Source organism: Xenopus tropicalis, chromosome 3 (assembly GCF_000004195.4).
Source record: "Xenopus tropicalis strain Nigerian chromosome 3, UCB_Xtro_10.0, whole genome shotgun sequence".
In the NCBI taxonomy this organism is placed as follows: Eukaryota; Metazoa; Chordata; class Amphibia; order Anura; family Pipidae; genus Xenopus; species Xenopus tropicalis.
Genome location: NC_030679.2, coordinates 34,287,830 through 34,306,804, shown reverse-complemented (window position 1 = coordinate 34,306,804; position 18,975 = coordinate 34,287,830). Strand labels below are relative to the sequence as shown.

General features: G+C 35.6%; 1 protein-coding gene across 2 annotated transcripts in view; it reads left to right on the top strand.

Annotated features, from left to right (window-relative positions):
• Positions 1-18,975, top strand: part of tenm2 (teneurin transmembrane protein 2) — a 712,086-nt gene that overhangs the window by 158,361 nt on the left and 534,750 nt on the right. For both annotated transcript variants that reach the window (XM_031898791.1, XM_012959675.3), the window contains exon 2: positions 9,470-9,589. In XM_031898791.1, coding sequence (XP_031754651.1) covers positions 9,470-9,589 — 120 coding nt within the window. The remainder of the gene's footprint in view (positions 1-9,469; positions 9,590-18,975) is intronic.

The window sequence follows — 18,975 nt, the reverse complement described above, 5'->3', positions numbered from 1 at the left end:
AGAGTCTGACACATACGGGTAGCGAAGCATTTAACATTGGCTGCTGGGCACTGCTTCCCATACAAACAGATATTATAATTAGAGCTATATACAACATATCACTTTGAACAGATCACAGTGCTAAATGACATATTGGCTAATGGGATGTTCATAAATAAATAAATAAACAAACAAATAAATAAACTAAAAATTAATTGAAGTGCCACTATCATCATTTCATTCCAGGTTGGAGGAACAGAGAATGGAGAGGAATTTATTTAAAAACCATGAAAACTGTAGACCAAATATAGGTATCCGGGTTCATTTGCTGCATAGAATATAAGTAAAGTAACTGTTTTGTTATTACGGTATGGGATCTGATAACCAGAACACCTGGGACCTGGGGATAAGGGATCTTCCATAGTTTGGATCTTCATTCTTTAAGTCTACTAAAAATCATTTAAACATTAAAAAAAAAAACAATAAGATTGTTTTGCATCCAATAAGGATTAATTATATTTTAGGAAATGATTTCAAAATGGAGTCTACGAGAGATGGCCTTCCTGGATAACGGGTTTATAGAATTGTAGTGATGAGCGAAGCTGTCCTGTTTCGCTTTACCAAAAAATTTGCGAAATGGAAAAAATTCGTAAAACGGAGAAAAAATGGAAATGAGTGCAAAAAATTTCCACAAAAAAATTCAGCGCGCAACATTTTTTTACGCGTGCCAAAACATTTTGACGTGCGTGACAATTTTTTTGCCGCGCAGCATTTTTTTGTTGTGGGACAGATTTTTTCCTATTTTTGTGAAAAAATCCGCCAATGGCAAAATGTGGAAATTTGTCGCAAATCCATGTCTGATGAAAAAAATTGCTTGTCACTAATTATTTGTTTGCCTCCATACTTATGGGATCTGTTATCCGGAAACCTGTTATCCAGAAAGCTCCGAATTACGGAAAGCCCTTCTCCCATAGACTCCATTTTAATCAAATAATTCAGATTTTAAAATTGATTTCCTTTTTTTCTGTAATAATAAAACAGTACCTTGTAACCAACTAAGATATAATTAATCCTTATTGGGGGCAAAACAATCCTATTGGGTTTAATTAATGTTTTATTGATTTTTTAGTAGACTTAAGGTATGGAGATTCGAATTACGGAAAGACCCCTTAAACGGAATAGCCTTGGTCGTGAGCATTCTGGATAATGGGTCCTATACCTGTACATAGAGAAGACCTATGTACAGGATAAAAAGGCTAAATATTATTAAAGCACCTTTAAGTTGACTAAAAAATTGGGACGTTCTGGGTAACGGGTTTCCGTATAACAGATACCTGTACTGGATCCTTTCTTCTGTATATAATATATGCCATATTTACTGAAACTGCACACAATCTTATTCTCACTGGTTATCATACCATTTTTTAGCAATGCACAGGATGTGAATCCATATACTGCAATATTCATACAATTGCCAGCATTTTAAAGACCAACACAATATTGAGTAAATGGGATTTTCTTTGTAAATTATACATACTCATCGATTCAGAATATCATTGTTACCTTTTTGTATTTTAGATGTGTTCTTTTGAAAAAGAATTTAATAAAACCCCGCACAATGTGTATATTATTTGTTTTCGCTATTTTACATATTTATGCTTGTTTTAATCAGGAGCTGTTACCTTTAACAATATTCTTTGTGCACTATTTAACTGAATAGGATGATAAAATAATAGGATGACTGAAAACAAAATCTGTTTTAAATGTATAAAAGCAAAGTAGGATTCATTTTAGGTTCAATTTCCAACTAATTTGTCAGATAAGTAGCTTGTGTGTGTGTGTAACATTATGGTTAGTCCCTTTGTTACTCTGCTAAAATACTAATCCAATAAAGCCCTGAGTGCAGATTCAGACTGCTTGATGAATAAGGGTGAAGACACACAGGGCTACTAGTAGCAGCTACTTGTTGTGGCTACTAAAATAGACAATGCTGATCATTTACTGATAATTGTCTCTACATGTGTTTTAGCAGAGGCAATTCTCAGTATTGTCTATGGGAGGGGATTTTCTGGAGTTTGAAAAAGTAGCTGCTACTAGCCTGGTGTCTTCACCCTTACAGTTACAGGGCAGGGCAAAGCTTAAAACCAGGAGAAATCCACCATGTTTTTGCATTTGCACCCTGCCCTACACAAGAAAAAAAACAGGTCTCTGTACTCCAAAACAGAGTGCAGACACCTAGTGAATACAGTGCTGCCTGCATTCAGCAGCACAATCATTACGAGGGGGAACACCAAACCTCTTCTAAGAGGCTCAAACTGCTGTAGTGATGGGCACTCACTAGATCCATATCTACGGTAAACTACATAAATCACATTGCATTTGCTAATTTAAAGTGATAAATTAGGTTGAGGAGACTGCCTCATACAGACAAAAGAAAACAAAAGGAATTCTGGGAGTGAATTCCAAACTCTTAAAAAAATCCCATTTACATGGGTTTATCCTATAGGCTACAGCTCACCCACTGGGTTTGAAGCTGAAGCCAGGACAATAGCTGATCAGATTCCCAACTACAGACCGGTTTCGCCCTTCTTGGGGGTGAGCTGTAGCCTATAGGATAAACCCATGTAAATGGGATTTTTTTAAGAGTTTGGAATTCACTCCCAGAATTCCTTTTGTTTGCTAATTTAAAGTGGAAATTTTTGATAGTAATCAACCCCATCTGTCCTTGGAGTAGGATCTCATAGTATATTAAATTAATACTTGAAGAAGCATCTCATAGTACAATTTGACCATCAGTGTGTGGCCAAACTAAATGTAATTAAAGCTGTGTGGAGGTAGCTTTAGGGCTATGCCACATCATTTTGTGAAAAGTGTTACTTCCAGTTCATTATATGAATTCCTTTGATGTCTAAGGCCTGCAGGCCTAGGACCACTTTTCAAATCAGCTTTAGAAGCAACAGGGTTAACCTGGGGAGTCCCGTTACAATAAAAATCCTTTTGATTAAGAGTAAATAGGTTAATCCCAAGGTTAAAAGGTTAGAGACAATCTGTGACTGTATTATTCCAAAGGAAAATGTACCTCATGCATTATTAATACTATTTTGGCATATAATGGAACCGAGTATTGCTACCTTCAGGGTATGTAATGCATATTACTGGTGTTAGTCAGAAACAGGCAAAGGTTGCTTTGAATAGCAGCTATGTGCCCGGAAAATAAATAAATAAACTGTCAATCACAGATAAAGGACCAAGAAATAAACAATATCTGTCCTTTTGGAAGCATTATCTTTTGATTTATAAAACAAACTATAGCACCATACAGTATGTGCTCCACTGTTGTGGTTTGACAAGTCTGTTTTACCCAAGGTAATCAGTATGGCAGCTCTACTATTACACATAAAGATATATATATATATCATCTCACAGGCTTCTGGTTTATGGGTTTACAAAACCAACTCAAGACCTATCGGTCCCACTGCTTTATCAGTGGAGGTATCCTGTGTAGATTAGAAAATTCACCAACTTTCTATTTATTTCTATGAGAGTGTATTTATCAATGTGTGAAGGTTGGGGTAGTTCATTATTTGATAAATACACTGGATTATTAATCTGCCCCTATATGTCAGGCTAGTACATGGTAGTATAATATCAATTTAAAGATGAACAGAGAGAATGCCGTAGGCAAAAAACATTTTAATGTATTTTCCATTGAAGTAACCTTAATTGCAGTTACTCTAATTTCAAGTCTATGTGTGGATTTCTGTATTTTAAATCATGGTTTTGTGAATTAGAGAGTTAATACTTTCAGAGCTTAGAGATGAGTTCCACATCAAAGCACCACAGCCTAAAGCGAAAGATAACACGCATTCACATTAATGGATGTTAATTATCAGTTATAGTCATCATAACATAGTCAATAATCCGTACAGTTTCAATCCTCTCCTACCTGGAATAAGGTATCTGGCTTATACTTAATGAGGCTTGATACAGGTATCGTTCTCATGAGAAGTTCTGCTTTTAGAAATGAGTTTGGGATTTTGTACGTGTGTGTTGGTTTTGGCTATGTACGTCTCTTGCTATAAACGTTTGTATAATATCCCACCCCTGCCAACACAGAGATTTCTTACAGGCAGACAATTACTGGTGTCAGCAAACATGTTTCTGTGGTTCAATGGGTGAGGAGCACTTGATGTTTTGTTAGAGAAATAATTTGCGCCTATCACTACAAATGAGCAGACTAGTCAGATTTGTAAGCAATCTTTGCTACTGTAATGCTATGTCTTCCAGTAGAGCATAGCCTATATGCAACTATTTCACTATGGCGTCAGTGGTTCTTAACTGCTTTGTTGCTAAAATTTAATAGCTTTTTTCATCAAGAGATTCCCTCAATATATTTCACAGATGTTACTTTAGGATGGTACACACATATTATTTTCTACATTATATTCCTACAGTCACTTCACTGATAGCCACAAGCATGATAGTTATTGATGAGCGGATCTGTCCTGTTTCGCTTTGCAGAAAAATTCACACAACTTGGCTACTGCATGACTTTTTTGACACGTGTGACTTTTTTTGACCCCACCGCAACTTTTTTTGATGCAGCCGCGGACTTGATTTCTTAGACTCTACCTCAAATTTTTTCCACAGCAAATTTTTGCCACTGGCGAAATGCAGAATTTCACAGCAAATCAATGCCTGCAAAAAATGTTGCTCATCACTAATGGTAGTAATTACAGCAAACTATAATATTTACTTACATGTGTCCAGTCTGAGAGTGCAAGACTCCACAGTAATGATCTTGGTATCTCTCTATCCCAGAGCTTTAGGCCCTACATTGGCCGGTAATGCCTAAGATATTAACCCTTCTGCTCTCTTTAGTGAAAACTCCGAATGATCAACTAATGAGGCTATGCCCAACTCTCCTAGAGCAAGCGATTGTAGATGCTAGATCATAGTTCTTTCTACCTTGGGTTCTTCATCAACTTACTAACTCAGGTTGTTCTGCAAGTGGAGTTCACTTGGAATACCCTCCCTATTATGGACTATGGAAACTCAAACTCTAACAGACCCAGTCAATATCTAGAGTTACCCTTACTGGAGAAGGACACACTTCCTACTACCATACAATGCAGTCAAATATATAAAGAAACAAATAAATATATGTTACACACATAAATGCATTGCACTCTTTAAATACTACCATCTGTCAAATTTATAAAGGGGTTGTTCAACACAAATGTTGACAATTGATTACAATTTAAATTTCTATTTAGGTTAACTTTGTTTTAATTCCTACTCCTTGTACAGTGCAATATCAGTTCAGTAAAACTTGTCACCTACTCTCTAATCCCTTAAGATTCAATACAGCTCAGAGCTGTCCATCTGTTGGAAAGTCAACAGATTATTACATATGGAAAAACTATATGGCATGCAGTATCACATTTTCCAGTTTCCCTAGAAGAGATGGCAGAATCTAAGAAAGTGTCAAAACATGAATTCAAAGAACTGGAAATGATGCAATTAGTCATTTTCTCTCTTTTCAGGTGTTGATGCAACATGCCATGGTTCTTTGACACATCTGCCCTGTAGATGTGGATTTGCCCAAAGCAACATACTGTTTTTCTACAATGCATTGGTCTGTAATTTCTATAATGTGACTTGTTACAACAAAAGAGAGATATGCAGTTTGGCAAGTGCTCTTAGAAAATTTTTAAATAGGTTTATCTGTATAAGATGTCAATATATATACAATATATATATATTGAAATACATTTTTACTATAATGTGCAGGACAGAAAATATACATAAATTACTCCATCTACTCCTGGACGTATCCCTGATTTTGTAAATCTATAGTGTATTAGTCGGCACATAGCAGAGCTTTTTGTTGTAATTTCCTAAATAGCTTTTAAAGAATATAAATGATTTTCTGTATGCAGCATTGCAGTAATAAGGAAAAATGTCAAGCTGAAACTTTCAAGGTTTCACAAATACCTTTTAGCGTGTGAATTAGCATTTTTCATAACCTTGTTGATTAAGGCCCACAATCCTCACAGGAAGAGATGCAGTAATCAAAATACCATTCTTCACGAAATCACTTGCAGGGCAGAACAGTAAAGTAAGAGGGACAAGCAAGGGCCAAGTCAGAACATGCAGGAGAGCAAATGAGGAGAAGGAGTTAAAGGTAGGTAGGTACAAAGCCACAAATTCAATATGCTATAGGTGATAATATAAATAAATAATTATAAATAATATAATAATTAAATTAATATAATAAAATATCATACACTTGTATAAGTCAAAATGGAACAAACCCCACTATATTATAATGTCTACACTGAAATACTGGAGCCAGATATATGTAAATACATTTTGCTGTTATGTAGCATTCTACATCTCTGTGCCAGATGCAAGATTTTAGGAAAGGGGATGTAGCCTGGACAGTCTAAGAAACTAGCTTCACAACCTCTACCATTTTGTTTCTTTGTTGATTTTGGAAAATGAGACTTGCCTTGTTGAAATATATACAGCATCTCTCTGTCTCTCCCTCTAGATTTTATATATAATTTTTTTTTCTGGCACACTAATTTTGTAAGGCCCTATAGGGCAGTTATGTTTGTCCTGAAATGTTGTATGAGACACAGCAGAGAAGGTTTGTAACACTGATGTGTTCAACCCATTAAGTTAGTTTTGGCTTAATGGCTTGAAAAAGACTGATGGAAAAACTTGTGCATACATTTTTATATTGTTAATAGTGTTAAATAACATTCAGAGTAGCTGAGGCTTGCAAAAGCTAGTAATGAAGGTATACAGTTAGTCAATGAACCAGCCTGTTTTGGTGTTGTTAAAATTAACTTTACCTTCTGTTAACTGCTTATGTTGCCTAAAAAACTCTACTATGCTGTTGACAACCCAGCTGTGAATAAAACACAGGCACTATCTGCATAAAACTGCATTGGGTGTGTGTATGTATGTATGTATGTATGTATGTATGTACTATACAAACACACACTGCGGTAAATGCTGCACACCTAGTTCTTGTTAGCATTAAAACAAAGTAGTCAATGTATCAATTAAGTTCTAGGATTATTTATATATTAATCTATGGTCTTAGAACTTGACCAAAATGGAAGCTTATGTTTTCCACACAGTTGCAGGCATTATAGGGACATCTTGTAGATAATGGCTAATTGTTTTTTTGGGTTTTTTTGGAGGCCAATAGGTATATATTTCTGTCTACAATTTTACAATGTCACTCTGTCATGGCCAACTTTGTTGTAAGAAAAGCCGTTCTAATTAAAATGTATATAGGCATGCCAGATACAGTAATATGCGGCAGTATTTAGAAGACCAGAAAGCCACTTTTATTTATTAAGTTTCATAGGAATGTTTTAAAATAGCAATATCTGAGTTTAAATTAGTTAACTAGATTCTTGTACAATATTAATTTGTTATACTGCAAGTCTGATGTTTCAGAGAGACTCACCTTTAATCTCTCTTGCAATGTAATTTCTGAAATGGAACTATCATGTGTATCTCTAAATTGCATCAATGTTCTGTCACATTACATACCATATAATTAATTCCTAGTGAAGTGTATCAACACCTGTTGCCAAATGTGACATATGGTGACATATGTGCTTAATTGGCTGTTTAATTGGAGTTAGGTGTTGCTATGCACTTCATATTGATTTCATATTGATATGCTTTTATTCATTATGATTTATATATGTATAATATGTACAGATTTCCATTTTCCTTTCTATTTTGTGCAAGGAATGATGGTACATTTTACTTTTCTTTTACCCATAGCAGATATGGCCACAAATTCAAATTATTTTCCTAAATGTTACTAGTTCTTTCTTTTAATGTAAGATATCATATGATAATGATTAATGTGTACAATTGAGGCTTTATTGTGGCTTAGGGATTAGCTTTTTTACAGTACTGTACAATAATGTAATAATTTCAAAACTGTTGACTTTTACTTGTAATTAGTGATGAGCAAATCTGTCCCGTTTGGCTTTGCCATAAAATTTGTGAAACAGCAAGAAAATTTGCGAAATGGCGAAAAATTTGCGAAACGCATTGTTTTTTTTGGCGCCCTCATCTTTTTTTGTCGTGCACGTCTATTTTTGCCGCCCGCGTCTATTTTGACTCGACCACGCCCAATTTGACGCGCAACAACAAAAAAAAAAAATCTGCGCAACAAATTTTTCCGCAGTGAATTTTCAGGGAAGTTTCGCAAAACAATTCGCCAATGGCGAAATGCGGAAATTTGCTGTGAATCCATCCCTGGCGAAAAATTCACTCATCACTACTTGGAATATAACATTACCCTGGTATGCAGAGCCTTCCAGTACAGTGTAAATTATAAATGTTCCAGAATTGTGGGGCTAGGTGCCGATCCTAAAAACTTTTTATCTATAGATAGATGTTATGGGTTATAGGGTATGTTTTGGGGAGTTTTGAATAATTTGTAATGGGCCCCCTAACCAGAGGAAGAAAGTTGTTGATGTTAGAAATGTCCACTGATGCATAATATTCGAATTTCTTGAATACAGAAATAATGCTTTAAGGTGAAATGAATAGAGGGAGCAGTGTAATTAAGATGTAGGGATAGCAAGATAGAACAATACATAGAAAAATACAAAAGGGCAACATAAAAATACAATAGACTATAGTGAAAATTAGCATCTTAAGATGTTTCCCCTCTATAAAAGATTCCTGGTATTATGCTCTTACCTGGAGGGGTCTTTGATATAGAATCGTCAGTGTCTCCACGTTTCTCTGATTTTATGTGATCATCCTTGAGCCATAGCAAATTGCTTTTCAAAGTTTCCATGGGATCAGATCTCAGAGATAATTTGTTTACCTTCTAAATTTTAGCCATTTTCCAGTTCCCTGCCAAGGCTTGTCTAAATACAGCTAGGTTATAAAAGACGTTTGCAATTTGCTGTGGAACAGCAATATGGCAGTTTCCTCATATGAAGATGAAGATGGATTGGGGTTCCGTTTGATTCTTGAAACATTTCATATGACTTGGAAGGCTTGCTACCAATATTTAGAATAGGGAAATACCGCCTTACAGTATGTGTAGTGATATTCCTGGGTGGCCACAGATAAACAAAAGTTTAAGTCTTTATTATATATTTTGTTAGTCTTATAGGAGCTAGGTACCATCTATAATGTAGTTTCCTAATGTTTTCTATAATTTTGAGATTTCCAGAAGCCTTTTCTAAGTTTATTAAGGAGTTTTCCCTTGTTGACTGCTGAAAAATGCACATTAATCCCTTTCCCATTTAATTAATGGAGAAGATTTGGTAAAACCATGAGGGATTTAGTATTTTGTATAATATTAGAATTGTTTTAGGTTTGCCTACTTTATAATGCACCTTTTTATGATAAAGCCTATAAAGAAAATAGATCATTAGAAAATATGCAGCGTAATGTAATGTATTCATTATTTGTTTTCTTGTAATTTTAGGGAAAGAAAGTCCAAATTCAAAATGCTGTTATTCTGAAAGTGGTGGGGTCACAAAATTAGGAAGCCAAACAAATAGCAGATATCCGAAAACACCGTGCCATCTGGATCTTTATTCTGAAGGTAAAAAAAAACAACAAAAATCTATGTTAGATGTTTTTAAAATGTTTTTCAATATATTTTCATAATTTGTTTTTCAACATTCACACATTGTGCTTATTTTTCCCCATTATTACCTTGTATTTCTTAAGCACACATAATATGAGGCTTATAGGATCAACCCAACACAGACATAGATTTCTTTAGACATGACAAAATGGCGTTGTTGATATTTGTCTCCTGCCTTAACACAAGGTATATTTACAATTTCAGTTAAATGTTTTAAACTCCCAGACACTTGTCTGTGAAATTATTTGAGTTTGACCTAGATTGTGAAAATTGGGTACTCCTAAATAGAAAATTGCCATTTTAAAGGAGAAGGAAAGGCTAAGTCACTTGGGGGTGTCAAAATGTTAGGCACCCCCAAGTGACTTTAATCGCATACCTTTTACCCCGGGCTGGTACCCCTGTTAGGAGAAAATTGCACAAGCCCGGGGTACCTGTAGCGATGCGTTTCCTCCTTCCGCGTTTCGTCTTCCGGCAAGTCGACAAGTCCCTGGGCCGGCTCATGCGCATTAGAGTGAAAAGCCAACTTTGTTGTTAAAGTTCGGCTTTTCACTCTTATGTGCAAGCGTGCCAACGCAGAAGAAGGAAGCGCATCGCTGCAGGTACTCCAGGCTGGTGCGGTTCTTTCTTAACAGGGGCACCAGCCCGGGGTACAAGGTAAGCGATTAAAGTCGCTTGGGGGTGCCTAATGTTTTAGCACCCCCAAGTGACTTAGCCTTTCCTTCTCCTTGCACACAAACAAGCCAAGGCACACATACTGCTAGGCCCCATCAGCCAATTAATGGACAGAGTTCTGCCTTTTGCTTCCATACTACTTCCAGTTACAGTTAGAGCTGCATTATTTCTTTTCATGTGATCTCCCCTAAGTGACTTCAATCGCTTACCTTGTACTCCGAGCTGGTGCCCCTGTTAGGAGAAAACAGCACCAGCCTGGGGTACCTGAAGCGATGCACTTCCTCCTTCCGGCTTCGTTTCGCATCGACTACACAATAGGCGCATGCACGGTAGAGTGAAAAGCCGACTTCTCTGTTAAAGTTCCACTATTCACTCTACTGCGCATGGGGACGCAGCGATACAGGAAGGAGGAAGCGCAACAGCTACCCTGGGCTGGTGCTGTTCTCTCTGAACAGGGGTAGGCGATTCAAGTCACTTGGGGGAGCCTAACATGTTGGCACCCCCAAGTGACTTTTCCTTTCCTTCTCCTTTAACATAAAATCTGTTGGTTAAGTATTTATTTTGGGAGTATATTTTTCCTATAAAAGTACTAAAACAACAGAATTGTTTAAGCTTTGTGCCAGAAGCCTTAGTCCTTTTATTGTTGATGTACCACAATTACCAGTAGCCTCTCTAAGCCAGAAGTTGGCTGCAACTGAAGGCAGTTTTAGTTCAATAACAATCTCACAAATACAAAAGTATAATTTGATTGCCTTATTATGTACAGCAGATATCACAAGCAAAAAAGGCCCTTAAATAGCTTAATTAATAAAACATCCAAAACCAAAAAAACAGTGTATAACATGTAGCACATGCACTTACCCGTGAGTTAGTGAAAATATGCTTACAAGCATTTTTTAAAGGTTTATTAATAGAAACCGCCCCGTTAACATAACGATGAGATTTGTTCTCCTTTCCTTTTTTTCATTTTATTTTATTCCACTTCTCCACTTGAACAGTTGATGAACAACATCACTCAATAAAGACAGGATCCAGTTGGCTGTATGCATGGTAATACATTTGGGCTAGAAAGGTGACATGTTAAATCTAAGAAAAATTGTATACAATTACATGCATAACACTTGAGACAGGTTGATAAATGTTTATGTATTTTATTTTTCCACCTTTTTTCCTTACCATTGCACAAGTTAATGCATTTTTATGGCTAAAACTATTAGCAGCTACATTTTTTTTAAAAAAAGTTTAACAAAATATAAGCATGAATTTGTATCTTGTGATTAGTTTTGATGTGGACATTTCTTGGCAGGGCAAGTTCGGGTTGGCTTGTTCTCCAGAAATGAACGTGGTTCCTAAAGTCAGCTTGTTATTCAAGCTATTTCTATTTGCATTGTTTCAGACCAGTTATTTTGCAGTTTTATCTGTCAAAATGAAATACTAGCTTTTCAATCTATCTATGTATGTATGTATATGTGTGTTTTCATAGAAAAAAACACGCCTTTCATTCTTAATTTTCTCCTTATATGTAGCAAAATTTTAAACACACAGATGCAGTTATGCCAAAAGAGTCATTATTTTTATTTAAACATTTTCTTCAGTGAAAAGTATTAGAAAACATACAAAGCAAATTCTTATAATGCAAACTTTTTTTGCTATTTAACAAAAACATTTCTCTGCTTCAAAGCTGCTAAATATGTATTTTTGCTCATAAAAAATTGTCCTGGGTGATATATTCAGAGAACAGTAAATCATTTCCATGAATTCAGTCCTTAAACTGTCCATACTGTACATGGACTTCCATTGGCTGCCATCTCTATTCCTGACTGCAGCCGTAGTTTATTGACCTCTTTATGGGGCAGTGATGACCTCCCTTACCAAACGATTTGATTGAGGCTAGATATCATAAATCACAAAAGTTGGAAATTACCATCATAGGTAAAAATTGGATGGTCCTGATTTACAGTTTGTTTCCTTCCCATTCAAGAATTTCTCTTCTAAATGAGCTGCATATCACGGATTCATTGTAGCACAATAGCTAACCTAAGCTGTTGCAGAGAAACTACTTCTAACAACCCCTCCAGACTGGGGAGTGTAGTTCTGTAATAGCTGTAACTCGGAAGATTGTAAATGCTTTTTTAACTGGAGAAAAGGCATGAATTCATTGGTCTTGAATAAAATGATTTTCAGAATTGGCATGGGTTTTCTCTGGAAGTGAAGGGGATAAAGTGGAATCCAAACTTTACTTTTCAGTTTTGCTTTGATTAAAAAAAAAGTATGAGACCCCCAAATCTTTTGCATTAAACCTGACGCCATTGCAGAATAGTTGTACAAATAGCTACAAAACCATAGGGCAGTACATCTAGTCATTTCTTCTCCTATTTGAAGCTGGACAAAGAGCAGGTAGATGCCTTTGAGGAAACTGAAATAGGTTTCTTAAATGGCTGTTCAAAGAAATGAATTGATTCATTCCTTAGTCCTTGGATTGTAATTTAAAAAGGTTAGAAGCTCCATTTTTGAAGCTGTTTAAGTTTAAAGAGACAAACGTCTAATTTAAGTTGTCAGTTGACTTTCTTTACACTTTAAAGGCATATAGATTGTTCCATCACCCTAATTAAATGCAGGAGTCAGTTAAAAATGTCCCTCACTGCATTGTTATTTATCGTAAAGTTGGTCAACTGTGTCAAACACTTGCTTGTACTATTAGCAAGTACATTAGCAGGAATGGAGACTATATATCCAAAAGTGACTTTTCATACTTGCAATAAGATGTTATTTTTACCCTAGGCAGATATTAGATTAATATCAGATTATAATTTTCCTATAGCTGTAGGTGTCTTTTGTCAGCTAGAAAAAAAGGATATATTGCAAATCACTAAACATGGATTCTACTGTTGGTTTTAGACTTGAAATTTGCAGTAAAGGGATTATCTATTATATAAAACATTAAAGGAAGCTCCAAAAATAGCAAACCCATTTTACCATAAAGTCCTGTTTAAACAAATAAATATTTGTTCATATATGGGACCTGTTATCCAGACTGTATAGGACCTGGGGATTTCTGCATAAGGGGTCCATCTACTAAAGTCTACTAAAACATTATGGTGCAAGCACAGGCAGCATAGGGCAGACAGAGTATAGCACACACAGGTAGTACTCTGCCTGCCCTATGCTGCCTGTGTGTGCCATACTCTGCCTGCCCTATGCTGCCTGTGTGTGCCATACTCTGCCTGCCCTATGCTGCCTGTATGTGCAATACACAGTACATACAGTGACACAATGCTGAGGTGTGAAGAAGTGATGTGGAAGCAATGTGGGTGATTACAGCCTGAGCCTGGGGTGTGAACAATTCAGGGGGAGAACAATGCAGGGATTAAAAGGTGTGAACAGTACAGGGGATTACATGTTTAAACAATACAGGGTAATTACAGCCTGAATCTGAGGTGTGAACCATGCAGGGGGCCAGTTAATCTCAGTACTGATACTATTTAAAGCTTACACAAAGGTAAGCATTAAAGCAGCCAGACAGGTGGGGGGCCATACAGAGGGGGGTCGCGGGCTGCCAGTTGCACAGCACTGGTCTATCTAGTTAAATAAAATCCCATGGCATAAATCTGTTGACACAGAAGATTTGCTTTATCTTTTCCTTTTCTAAAATATCATTAGAGCTTTCTGGGCCATTGGTTTGTTACGCTGTTTTGTATTCTAATCACAGCAGGTCTGGAGGTGTTGTTATGTAGATGTAAGAGAACATCTATGAAAATCATGAAATATACAAAAAGCTGTTGCTAATCACCACTAATAGCCATTTAGCTAATCCAGAGTTGTAGAACTGGTGAATAACCCTCACTGTGTTTTGTGAATACATACAAGGCAATGAACTGAATGATCAAAGCAAAATCAGGCATATTACATTACGCTAATATTCCAGATGGCGTGAATGGTGAGCTTGCAGACTGACCATGTAGTATCAAATGCTTTATTTAATCTCCCATTTTGCTAATGATAGAACATTCAAGTGGATACACTCGAAATCAGGTGTTTAATTGTGCTCTAGCTTTAGTTAAAAAGAAAATATTGTGCAGGTGTTTGGTTAATTACATATTCTTTACATTTCATTTTATAATACACATCAAAGAATGGAATGTGATATCATAATTGTGAAGATTATTTTAGTCATTACAAGATAATGGATAGTGTAGATAAGAAGCATGTAAGGTGATTCTACAAACTGCTTTCTGCATATGCTATAGTTATTGAGAAATATATTCTTAATGGTTTTTTATGATTTGGACTATTAATCTTTCATTAAATATGAAAGAGAAAGATATATAATTGTAAGGGCCTGCAAGAGATAAAAGAAATTGGTGTAAAATTGCACCTGGTACAATGGCATTCACCTACTATAAGTGCTTATGCTTACTTGTGCTTGACTAATACTGTACTTGTACTATTTGGCAAACTGTACCTAATTGCCAGTTGTGTCTCATTCAGAAAATTGGGTGCAATTATGCCCTGCATTTTGTACCTGCCTCAACCAGGCAAGAACACCAATTGATTTGCATGTAAATCACACACCATGACTGATGATGCATGCTCTGAAACACCCAATTAGTGCAAGATTTACCAAATGGCCAGGACTCTTGCATTGATGTTGCTAAATCTTGTGCAATCTTGCATCAGCTAGTATTTTGCATTACTACATTTGTGCTGGAATAAAAAATATTTTGTAGGGAAACAATGGTGTTTTGCACTTACATTTAGCACTTTGATCATATTGCTAGTACAGGTATAGGACCCGTTATCCAGAATGCTCGGGACCAAGGGTATTCCGGATAAGGGGTCTTTCCATGATTTGGATCTCCATACCTTAAGTCTACTAAAAAATCAATAAAACATTAATTAAACCCAATAGGATTGTTTTGCACCCAATAAGGATTATTTATATCTTAGTTGGGATCAATTACAGGGTACTGTTTTATTTTTACAGAGAAAAAGGAAATCAGTTTTAAAATTCTGAATTATTTGATTAAAATGGAGTCTATGGGAGATGAGCTTTCCGTAATTCGGAGCTTTCTGGATAATGGGTTTCCGGATAAGGGATCCCATACCTGTATTCTAAATGAGCCATAAAGTCTAGTAAATGTGCCAATGTGCAAAGGGCAGATTTTTCACAAAACAGCCACAAAGGCTTTGGCACAACAAGTGAGGAAAAAAAGTCACGTTGGTTGCATCAAAAAAGTTGTAGTCACATATTGAAAAAAAAAGTCAATTTTTTGTTGCCGTTTTGCAATTTTTTCTGATTTGTTCATCACTATATAAGAGACGTCAGAACTTTGTTCAGTAATTAATGGGGCCTACTTATGGTAAGTAGGTAAGTAGTACATCAAAGTAAGCTAAGCAGTCACTGAACATGTGCAAAGCTTCTATCTGACCCAAAAAAGAGGCTGAGCAGAACACCTCTTTAACATTTTCATGATAGGACAGATGAGTGGGCTTTCTTAAATAAGAAAGGCTTGAGCAATAATAAATCTGTCCCTTTGTGGTGCTGCCGAATAGTGTGAGTCTCCACCAGTGGGCAACACTAGAAGACCTAATTCGAGGAGTGACCCAGTGTTTAAGGCTATATGGCTGTACTGTTACCACAATATCACCAAAGATATGAAAAGTGGATTTTATTTTTTTTTAGGTTGCCATTCATATTAACTAGGATATAAATGTGAATGAAATAAGCACTAAATCACAATGCATACTTCCACTTTTAACATCTTTATGGATTATTTTATATGCTAGATAACATGAATCCAAATTAGGCTAAAAAAAACCTTTATAGCAAGGACATTCTACCTAATGGTTTCTGGAAGCTTTAGTTCTGCAGCAGCTGGAGATTCACGGGCTAAAGTCCCCAAGAGAGAAAGTTACATTTATAAAAGGTTAATTACTATGTTTAAAACAAACTTTGGTAGTTCCTACTAATAAAGGTATAGAAAATATAGATAAATATTTATTCTTATTGCATAAACAAGTCATAAAGTCATTACTCTATAAAACAGAGATTTAGGAACTTATATTTTTTTCAGTGGGGGTATATACATATATATGAAACCAGGTAAATACTGGCCTACATTAGCTTGAATGCTTCATTTAACTTCTGGTTTATCAAATTATTGTCAGAACTGCTCGTCAGTGGGAGTGACTACATGTTAAACTGAAGAAATATCCCTCCTGTATTGAGCACAGTAGCTCTTCTCCTCCAGTGCTAAGTAACCAGAATTCCGTCCATTCTCTGGTCTTCTGACAATATAAAAACCTAGGTAGATGAACTGGTCCAACATTTTTGTACTAATCCAGATCATTTATATACAGTTGAAAAGTTAATGAACAGTTATGTTAAGATTACAATAGAAAAATAAATAAAAAAGCAAGAGCAGTTATTATTTTGCACATGTAATGTGAGTCAGTAATGGAAAAATATTGACAATGTGAAAATGTATGCCTTTGCATGAACAGATTTTCCTTTGAATTTATCACTTTTGTGAACCTGGAAACTGTTTAGCGAACAGTAAAGGAAAGATTTGCGCTTTTTTGCAGTGTGTGTAACAAAACGTCTAATTTCATATTCTGTGTATCAAACTGCATATGTTAAATTGTTTGGATTTAGGACAGCAAGATATTACCATGAAATACATTTAGATCGTACAAAATATTGAAATATATATTTTTCTATTCTGTGAGATAAAAAGTATTAGACAAATGACCTTTGTTGTTTTGAATCTCTGCCCTTCCTCTGTGATGAAAGCACCAGGTAATGACTGCCATTCTGTATGAGATGACAGGGCTTTGAGTAAGAGCAGGTGATAGTGCCATTCACATTTGACCCTAACCATAAGATATTTGTCATCTACTCAAGAGATTTCTCCTTCACGTGCCCGATCATTAGTTTACTATGATGATGCAGGTATCATACCGAAGGGCAGGAGCACAAAATAAAAATATGCATTTCTGACAGCATTTAAAAGAAATTTGGCAAGAATAAAAAAGAAAAAGCTTAATTTGTTTCTACTTTTTCTTTTCTTCGAAATTTGTTAAAGATTACCCTATATTTTACGTTGGGTTTGATATCTACCGACTCGCAAAATGTAGATTATTAATGGCAATCAGTCAACGAGGCCACGGTAGATTATAATATTCACATGGGAAAATGTAATAAAAGTTATAAACGGAAAAAAATGAGCACAAATAAGAATAAAAAATCACATTTTACGATGTAATATTGTTCATTAGACTGTTATTGCATCGCAAATTTTAATTGCGCATTGCAAACTTTTGTGGCATGCTTGAAGGTGGCGTAATCTTTTGGAGCAATTGTAACAACTTTTTTCTGTAAGACATTTTATTTCATACACTATGCACTGTTGCAAACAATAAAATTCACAAACTTTCTTCCACTGTCGTTATTAAATTCACGTAAAAGCAAATTGGTTCGCACAGAGGCATACATACCAACTTCTATTGCATTCCCCCTTAGAATGATATCTGTGCACCCTTTCAAAATGTAAAATATAATGTTAAATGAATCAGGTAAAAACATTTCTGTCTGTGCCTTTTCCCCATTACTATTTAGATATATTTTTGGCTGCTCATACTGAGCCTTTATTGATAGGGAAAAAAAAATATGACCCTTCTCATTAATGACACATGGTGACAGGATTCTTTATTGTATACTGATGGCTGGCTGACAGGTGTAGATGGCAAACTTGGATTTTTCTGGAAAATATTTTTTAATCATGGATGGTGGAGCTTTTATATAGTCTTCCAGATGTACCATACCTGTCAGGCTTGCTGGGGTTACATTAAACTTCATAGTATTGTCACAAGGTTATAAAAAGAAATTCTAGATGAAAACAAAGAAGAATCATTCAGATTGACTGAATTTCTTTTTAAGAATCAGAATGAATGAAAGAACACACAAAATGTATTTTATAAATATGCCCAACAGAGTGCATTTTATTTATCCATGTATAGAAAATGATACACAGACAGACACATGCCTGCAAATATACATATACAGTATAAGTATCATATATACATACATACATAAACAAATACAATTAAATAGTCCTATGCAATAGAGACAAAATTGTAGGACACCGGGGAAGGAAGTCCAGTTTTCCTCCATTTCCTCCAGTTTTCCTCCATTTCCTCCAGTTTTCCTCCATTCTTCCATAATACCTTCATAAGCACTTTGTTTTATCAGTCATTGTCCCAAGGATATCTAGAATAGATATTTAGAATGTAAATTTGTTCTTAACTGACCTTTATTTCTGTTTATGAGGAGGGATTGCAGTAAAAATCTCAAACAGTGTGTAAAATTGCATTTTTGCGAATATTTAGCGCTGCTCGTAATGTAATACTGTTCGCTAAACATTTATTACATTGCGAATGTTTAATACCTGCTTGAAGATGGCATAAATCTCAATGAGAAAATAAGTTAAGAAGATTTATTACATACACTGCACACTTGCGCAAATAAAAAAAATTGCAACTGCAAACCTACTGTCGCGAGACATGCAAAGGGTTTGCTTATGTGTTTTTTTGGTTGCGCAATTTTGCGCCATTTTGGTCCCATTGCGACCTTTCCGTCTTTTCCATTAACGATACATATTACATTCCAC